The 9,116-nt window shown below is 38.4% G+C and overlaps 1 protein-coding gene across 2 annotated transcripts; it reads right to left on the bottom strand.

Annotated features, from left to right (window-relative positions):
• Window positions 1–352: 352 nt before the first annotated feature.
• On the bottom strand, window positions 353–8,276 carry LOC110100141 (chitin elicitor-binding protein-like). 2 transcript variants are annotated; one of them, XM_020827563.2, is made up of 4 exons: window positions 7,473–8,276; window positions 913–1,030; window positions 655–830; window positions 353–585 (listed from the first exon to the last, which is right to left on the bottom strand). In XM_020827563.2, the coding sequence occupies exons 1-4, from the start codon at window positions 8,137–8,139 to the stop codon at window positions 443–445; spliced, it is 1,104 nt and encodes a 367-aa protein (XP_020683222.1). In that variant the 5' UTR covers window positions 8,140–8,276; the 3' UTR covers window positions 353–442. The 2 variants fall into 2 exon arrangements, with proteins under 2 accessions (XP_020683222.1, XP_020683223.1); XM_020827564.2 differs by having other exon boundaries at window positions 353–576.
• Window positions 8,277–9,116: the final 840 nt, after the last annotated feature.

Here is a 9,116-nt window from a genome sequence, read left to right as displayed (position 1 = left end):
TTCATATATAAAATGAACATAAAATTAGTAAAAATTATTATATTTAGAACACATCTATTGAACTATTATTTGATTATTGTATGTCAAAATATATCTTTTAAAATTTAAGGGATTATTATAATAGTAAACTTAATAAGTTGAAACAAATTATATTTATTTATTTTTTTTATAAACATTAAATTTGTATAATAAACATTTTTCAAAGAAATACCATGAACTTAAATTGGTCCTTGATTTAGCCTTATTGAGCTTGGTTTAAAACTTATGTTAGGCCTGCTTTCACAACAATTTCAATACCAACAATATGAAAAAAAATAGATCTAGGCAGGCATTTACCAGCTGATTTCTCAATTCAAATAAAAAAACCTTCTAACAAATTCCCTGCTACAATACACAAGAACTACCCTTACATACAAGAAACTAAAAAAGATATAACTACCCATCAACTAATTTCGTTCCACATCAAACCAAAAAGAAATAAAACTATATGAAGAATCATAAGCTGAGTCCAAGCCACCCATCCAACTCCAACCCTCAAAGCCGAGCCATGCGACGATCCCGGTGTCGGCCCCGAGCCTTTGGTTCCTTAAATGAAAAATGACAATCAAGACTAACATTCTTCAACACAAACCGAAAATATACAGTAAAATTTACCATTGCATGTACATTGGTTGGTGAGCACAGTGAGAATGTTGCTGGCTGTGTAGCCAGCATAGGAGCAGATAGAAGTCTCACAAGCTGAAACAGATTTGTTGCCAAGTGAGAGGCTTCCACATTTAGCTACAGGGCATGAGTTCTTGCTTATTCCCTGGGTGGGATGACAGTCCAACCTAGTAAGATGGTTCACAAATGGTGAAATGTTTTTGAAATCTGAGTTACAGTGACGATATGAATAAAGGGAAGTGTACTAACTGCCATGTGGTGGAGCTGCAGTTGCAAAGCACGCAGTTTTTTGCAGTGAGGGCATAGCTATGGTTAGGGATGCGAAGGTTGCGATCGATGGTTGAGTTGCTTATTGACGAGGAGCAGGCTGCAGAAGTTTCACACTTTCATTATTAATAGTTAGTGAAGTGAAAGATAAAATGTTAAATAAAATTTTCCTTATAACAGTGGCAAATATTTGATGACCGTTGCTAAATGCTAATTTAATGAGGAATTAGCAGACTATAATTTTGCAGCTCTCAGATTTCCAAATGAATAAGTTTGATTGTTGGTATAATATACATATCTATGAAACAACTCTCTATCAGGCAGTTTGTTTCTATAAAGTTTAGTAGTTGCTTCATACTATTATTTAGAAGTGTGATTCTCACTGATTCCTTAGCAATTTGTATATTTCTCTTATAACACCCCACCCCCAACACACAAAAAAAAGAAAAAAAAATCAATGAATGAGAGTAGTGCACTTGTTACAATGCAAAATCTTCCAAAAAGACCAACTTCATGGAGCTGCTACGATCAGTTAGTTTTGTATGAAATTTGATTATGTCGATCAATTTAGTTGTACTACTATCTCAAAACTTAATTTCATCAGTCGAACTCGCCAGGGGTTGCAGGGGGTCCTCTTCCTGCTTGCGTTCGAGTGTATATGAGGGTTGTGACATTGTATAGTTTGTTTGGAGACAAACAAAGAGTGGAGCGTTGTGGCGCTCCAAACCATGATGTTGCGGCGCTGTTAGGGAGCACTGCAGCGCACCAGACCCCAAAGTTGTGGCACTGCCAGGTAGATTGGAGATAGAGAGTCGAGCGTCGTGGCACTGTGAGGCAGGCTGGGCAATTTTCTTTCTTGTTTTCATGAAGGGTTGCATCCCTTGGTAGTTTAACTAATTTTTTTTCTTTTTGTTTGCTTGTAAGAAAGAATAGGAAAGGCCTTAATTAAATGGAGTTAATGAGGGTTGGGAAGGGAAAAAACATAATCTACAAGAATGGGAAAAGCTTTAATTAATTCAACTAGGATTGGGAAGGAAAAAAGGTGGAGGGGATACCAAGAGGCAAAGGGGAAGGTTGGCAGCCAAGGGAAATTAGCAAGGAGTTTGGTCGGTTGTTCGGAAGAGGGAGGGAGGCTCGGTTGGTTGTGTAGAGGGGAAGGGAAGAAGTCGGCCGGTTGTTTGAAGGGTGGGAAGGCTCAGTAGCTTTGGGGAAGGGCTGGAATGTTTGGTTGGCTATTTGGAAGGGTTGGAGTGCTCGGTGGGCTGTTTGGAAGGAGGATGGGGTGAGAGAAGAGATAGGAAAAAACCAAGAACCTTGCCACGTTGATGGTTGTTGGGTGTTGCTTTGCCCTACTCCTGGGGACTTCACTCTTCTCTCAAGAAGACTCAAACACACGCGTAACTCAGAAAAACTAAAGTTTCATTCATAATAATCACCATCTCCGTACAATAACCTAGGAGCTCAATATATATATGCCTCAAAACATGAAGACTCAAAGCTACAACGCACAAATAACCCAACATAAGGATAAAATGGGAAAGACTCTAAACATAATATGAAATAAGAAAATGAAATGCATCAAATAAATTATAAATAAAGGCTTCAAATCATAGCCGTCGATCTAAGAATTCCTGCTGATGTCCTCATCACATTGTTGACAACTTAGAAGCATCAACTGGTGATTGATTAGGTGACCAAGTCGGTGTATAAAAAAAATTTAATGAGCAAGCGGTAATAATTAAGAGGAAGAAGGAGAGCAGCTGTAAAAAATTCACCGCGCCACCGATAGTTCCTGTGGTGGAGACACTTGGGTCTACAAAAAAAGGTGCACATGGAGGTGCCCTACCACAGGTGAGCCACAAGCAAGCAACGATGAGAAAGAGGAAGCTGGTGGCAACTAGGTGCAACTTTTCTTGCAGCAAGCGAGGCAATGAAGAGACTGGTAACTCTAGTGGATTTGTCAATATCAACAAACTCTATGGAGATTGATTCGAGGTTACTTTGAATGAAGATGATGGAGAAACTCCTGTAGATTAAAGGAAAGGATGACAACGAGGAAAAGAATAAGGCAGCTAAATCAATGGCCAATGAGAGTATTATTCCGGCTTTGCAAAGTATTTTATAGATAAAAGTGGTAAAAAAGACTATGACCATAAAGATGTCCGATAAAGATAGGCAACATGAAGGTGTTAAGTGGCATTGGGAGGTAGGAAGTGGGCCAAGATCCTAGAGTTGGGTCAGCCACATGGGCAGGCTAGAAGGAGATACTCGAGGAATCATGCTCCCAAGTCCAAAAGAGAGTCACGGTGGAGGATCTTGACTCACATAATGAGGCATGTGATACTTCAAAGCTAGAGCGTGTAGTAGACAAAATCAGGAACCAAAAGGAGGAGGAGGAGGAGAAGGAAGTTAGTGGTGAGGACATCAATAGAGAATTTCTCTGCAAGCTCATGTAGAAGGAAAGAATGAGGAGTTGAGGAAAGCCATAGTAGCAATAATAGCTTGTATCAAGGAGCTTGGCTAGGAGACAAATACGCTTTGGGATTTTCAAATTGTGGCAATGACTTCCCTCGAGGCCATGCTTAATAAGAAATTTTTAGAGGCTATTGAGTCAGCATATTCGGGTAAAGAGAAGCATGTAGTAACAAGTGGAGCAGAAAGGAATGAGCAACTATGCCCAGGATGAGGGTAGGGAGCGGGGCAATTGAGGCACGATGGTGCAACAAAGAAAGTATCACAAGATTCACGAATGATTTTTCTGTCAACCTGCAAATGATGGTGAACAATCATTGAAGGAGGACATTAATGTAATCTGCAAGTGGTTGTATGTCATCTTCTCTACAAGAAAGATGTCGAGTCCTAGAAGTATCAAGGGAAAAATTCTATGCTCAACAAAAATGGTCCCAAGCGGACTAAATAAAGCTGCTACCCCAAACTTCTGGTAACGCAAAAGGGTGGAAAGTAAAGGGTTTCAGCTTGTTCATACCTAGACAAATGATGTTACTGAGCACAAAAAAGTTGTTTAGCTAGATGAAAGTCGGACAACTTGATAATTCTTCTTCAAGAGGCCAGACAAGATAGATCAAAATATTTATTTTGTAAATAAAAATGTATCTTTGTTTATTAATCTTATATCTCTCACTTCAACTTTTAGATGTGTGTTTAGATGATTAACTAAAGAATTCAAGTAAATTTGCATGCTTGTATATTGTCTAAGAACAATATGAATGGAAATCTTATCTAATCTATACTCCCTAGAAAACAGCAAAGGTGTGAGGGCCACCGACGCGCAAATTTATTTACAAGCCCTTATACAACAGATTGGTTTGCATGGATTCATAGTGCAAAGCAAGTCTCATTAGGATTTATCCTTATGAAATCTAGCCATTATGCTTCACTTAGAAGTCAAGGTAGACAATGATCATGACTATAAGGATTTGTACCATAATTGTCTCACTCAGGACCAGCGCTATAGTCGCCTCCTACAAGACTTGAACCACTATCATCTCTCTCAAACTTTCATTATCATTATCTCCTACTAGACTTGCGTCGCAACTAGCACCTAGTCAAGGGCGGATCCTCATTGGATTGAGGGGGGGGGGGGCAAATGCCCACCCTCAAAAAAAAAAAAAATTTAATTTTAGAGGGTATATTTTAAAATATTTTGAGTATTTTGTCCCCTCATAAAAAAAATTTTTGCCCTAATTTTATCAATCCTAAATGTCTTTGTCCATCCCCACCAAAAAAAAAATTTTGTCCACCCTGAAAAAAGAAGCTGGATCCACCCTGCACCTAGTGCACTGCAGACCCTATTATTACATACTTCTAAAACATTGTATCTAGATAAGTGAATACCTAATTTGGTGTTGTCGGTGTTGTCATTTTGGATAGTGAAAAAGTGGATAGTGAAAAAGAGCATCATGTACAAGACATCTCTCTAATTACTTGGAGGTCTACCACCTTTAACACTTAATTTCTACAAATGGTTAAAGCTTTGCAACTGGCCAGGCCCCGTAAAACCATAGTAAGTCAAATATAACGACATACAAACGGCTGTATTCCTACAAAACTGCCCAAGATACCAATTGTGGACCCTTTAGCAACTCAATTCTGTAAGAACTTTTCGTTAAAAAATATTTATCTTTAGTAAAAGAACACTACAACACAAATGATTTGAAGAGTCTACTTAAACTAGCACATCCGATGCACCTACGTGACTTTCATATATTGTTAACTTATTTTTGAAATCAAATTTATTTCCTGCCGGCTAAAGTCAATTTTCATGCATTGACTTTCCTTAAACCCTTATCAATCCCGACAATTTTCATTAAGAGAATTCGACCTAGTCAAAAGCTCAAAAAAAAGGCAACTATGGTTGCTGTGATTTAATATGGCTAACAGAGGAAAGCCATAGTAGCAATAATAGCTAGTATCAAGGAGCTTGGCTAGGAGACAAATATGCTTTGGGATTTTCAAATTGTGGCAATGACTCCCCTCGAGGCCATGCTTAATAAGAAATTTTTAGAGGCTATTGAGTCAGCATATTCGGGTAAAGAGAAACATGTAGTAACAAGCGGAGCAGAAAGGAGTGAGCAACTATGCCCAGGATGAGGGCAGGGAGCGGCGGCAATTGAGTCACGATGGTGCAACACAGGAAGTATCAGAAGATTCACAAATGATTTTTCTGCCATCCTGCAAATGATGGTGAACAATCATTGAAGGAGGACATTAATGTAATCTACAAGTGGTTGTATGTCATCTTCTCTACGAGAAAGATGTCGAGTCCTAGAAGTATCAAGGGCAAGTTTCTATGCTCAACAAAAATGGGTCCCAAGTGGACTAAATAAAGCTGCTACCCCAAACTTCTGGTCATGCAAAAGGGTGGAAAGTAAAGGGTTTCAGTTTCTTCATGCATAGACAGATGATGGTACTGAGCACTAAAAAAATTGTTTAGCTAGATGAAAGTCGGACAACTTGATAATTCTTCTTCAAGAAGCCAGACAAGATAGATAAAAATATTTCTTTTGTAAATAAAAATATATCTTTGTTTATTAATCTTATATCTCTCACTTCAACTTTTAGATGTGTGTTTAGATGATTAACTAAGGAATTCAAGTAAATTTGCATGCTTGTATATTGTCTAAGAACAATATGAATGGAAATCTTATCTAATCTATACTCCCTAGAAAACAACAAAGGTGTGAGGGCCACCGAGGCACCGACGCACAAATTTATTTACATGCCCTTTTATAACAGATTGGTTTGCATGGAATCATAGTGCAAAGCAAGTCTCATTAGGATTTATCCTTATGAAATCTAGCCATTATGCTTCACTTAGAAGTCGAGGTTGCCAACGATCATGACTATAAGGATTTGTACTATAATTGGCTCACTCAGGACCAGCACTATAGCCGCCTCCTACTAGACTTGAACCACTATATCATCTATTTCAAACTTACATTATCATTATCTCCTACTAGACTTGCGTCACAACTAGCACCTATTCATGGGCAGATCCCCATTGGATAGACGGGAGGCAAATGCCCACCCTCAAAATTTTTTTTTTAAATTTTAGAGGGTATATTTTAAAATATTTTGAGTATTTTGGATATTTTGCCCCCTCTTAAAAAATTTTTTTGCCCTAATTTTATCAATCCTAAAAGTCTTTGTCCATCCCCCACCAAAAAAAAATTTTTTTTCCCACCCTAAAAAAAAGAAGCTGGATCCGCCCCGGCACCTAGTGCACTGCAAGCCCTATTATTACATACTTCTACAACATTGTATCTAGATAAGTAAATACCTAATTTGGTGTTGTCCTTTTGGATAGTGAAAAAGAACATCATGTACAAGACATCTCTCTAATTTCTACAAATGGTTAAGGCTTTGCAACTGGCCAGGCCCCGTAGGCCATAGTAAGCCAAATATAACGACATGCAAACGGCTGTATTCCTACATAACTGCCCAAGATACCAATTGTGGACCTTTTAGCAACTCAACTATGTAAGAACTTTTGGTTAAAAAATATTTATCTATTAAGTAAAAAACAAAAAAATTACATCACAAATGATTTGAAGAGTCTACTTAAACTAGCACATCCCATGAACCTATAGTGACTTTCATATATTAACACCTTTTTAACTTATTTTTGGAATCAAATTTATTTCCTGCCGGCTAAAGTCGATTTTCATGCATTGACTTTCCTTAAACTCTCATCAATCCCGACAATTTCATTAAAAGAAATCGACCTAGTCAAAAACTCCACACAAAAAATTTTAACTTGGAAGTTTTCCTTTTTTGTTCTTTTTTAGGGATTAAGAAAAAGGGAGAGAGCGAAAGAAGGCAAATGGACCTCTGATTGACACACAAATAACTTTTCCGGCCTCAAGAGTATCTAGACCCTTGATCCCATTAAACCACCGTTTTTTCTACAATAATTTGAATTCAAACTAGCCAACAATTCAAAAAACTCCATAAACTTCTACAGTTTAGCTCATTTTGGGGATCAAGAAAGAGTTAGTAGGGGAAAGAAAAGGCGAATGAACCTCTAAGTGGAACATCGAGAACCTGTCCGGCCAGAAGGTCCTTCGGATCCTTGATCCCATTAATCCGAAGAAGCACATCCTGCGAAACACCAAAATCTTCCGCAATCGACGCCACCGTGCTCCCTGCCGCCACAAAATGCGCGTAATGCACCACCGACTCCCCGTCAACAGGATCACAGCTGCAAGGCATTGGTATCAGAAGCCGCTCTCCGACCTCAATCAGATTCGGATTCGAAATATTGTTGGCCTTAGCGATATCCTGGTACGTCACGAACCCTCCGAAATTGTTGCGAGCAATGGAATCCAATCCATCGCCGGCCTTCACAACGTAAATCGGCCGGCCGGAGGATGAGCCGGAGCCGGCCAAGCAGGAACAAGGGATAGGGACGCGGACGACGGATCCGGCAGGAATGGAAGTGGAAGAGCGGGTGGAAGGAAGGAGGTCATTCGCAGAGAATAGGGTTCGGATGGATTTGATAGTAAAGAGGGATTTGAGGGCGGCGTAGGTTGTTCGGTTGATGGGGATGTAGCCGATCAGGGATTGACAGGTGGGGGTTTTAGGGGTGGTGCAGACGAAGGGGGCTGCCGTGGAGGGAAGGGGCGAGTGAAGCAAGCTAACCAGGACGAGAGAAAGGAGGGAGGGAAGGAAGGGAGATGGGAATTTCATCTTCTTCACAGGCGAGCTCTGTGAGTTAATTTAACTACACAAAGCTCTGTCGCCTGGCCAGCATGCGCAGAGTGGCCGCCATTTTTATACTTGTTTCGCTTCCGCGCATGCGAGCGGGGAGGACTAAATGGACTTCAGTGAAAAATTTCATTTATGTCCTTTCATATAATTTATTTGATAATGACCCATCTGAAATAAATAAATAAATGTTTTTGTAATTACATGAAATGGAATCATATCATTGTCAATATAACCTTCAACTTTTTTAGTTAATATTGAATTTTATATTTAATGTAGATAACATTTAATGCATCCATTTATTCGTCAATCTAAATATAAGAGATGTATTAGATAAGCTTAAAAATTTTGATAAAAAATATAATTTAAAGGAAGGGACAATATTTAAATATTATTATGTCCTTCAATATTTTATGGTTGTATTATTGTTAAGTTGACATAATTAATTGATCATTTAATTATCATTAATAAGTCCTTTAATTTGATTTATTTGAATAAATTAAGAGGTTGTTTGATTTATTAAAAAAAGAATGTAAATTATTTTAAAATTTAGGTAGGTTATTTGATGAAAATGAATATAGAGTAAAATTTTAGTGAATTCATTTTTCACTTTCTTATTTTATTTTGGGATTTTTACATACATAACACTTGAAACTATTGAAAATACATATCTAACACTCAAACTCTTGTATTTACTGATATATCACCTAAAATTCTTTCTTTCCTTCAATCCTACCACTCCGTTTTTGCCGTCAGAAATCTAACCTCGCGACTCAACGTGCTCCTCCAGAGGTTTCCCCATTGGCCGAAGGAACTCCACCGTTTGCTTTGCAGTCCTCTCCGTAAAGTAACCCTCACTCAATAATACTTAACCAAATGCGAAATCCCCAAAACTTCAACCAAACGCCCCAATAAAATTGATGGGCAATCACCAAATTTTTGCAGAATCATACCAAGAA

This window comes from Dendrobium catenatum, unplaced genomic scaffold (genome assembly GCF_001605985.2).
Source record: "Dendrobium catenatum unplaced genomic scaffold, ASM160598v2 fragScaff_scaffold_1358, whole genome shotgun sequence".
In the NCBI taxonomy this organism is placed as follows: Eukaryota; Viridiplantae; Streptophyta; class Magnoliopsida; order Asparagales; family Orchidaceae; genus Dendrobium; species Dendrobium catenatum.
This window is presented reverse-complemented; position numbering and strand designations above follow the sequence as displayed.

What these genes read in the sequence shown, in the direction of transcription:
- LOC110100141 (XM_020827563.2), bottom strand. Translation starts at nt 8,139, where the DNA reads ATGAAATTCCCATCTCCCTTCCTTCCCTCCCTCCTTTCTCTCGTCCTG. An exon ending in TCTCGATGTTCCACTTAGAG is followed by an intron (nt 1,031 to 7,472) that starts GTTCATTCGCCT and finishes AAACTTCTGCAG; the next exon opens with CCTGCTCCTCGTCAATAAGC. An exon ending in CAACCAATGTACATGCAATG is followed by an intron (nt 586 to 654) that starts GTAAATTTTACT and finishes TTTTCATTTAAG; the next exon opens with GAACCAAAGGCTCGGGGCCG.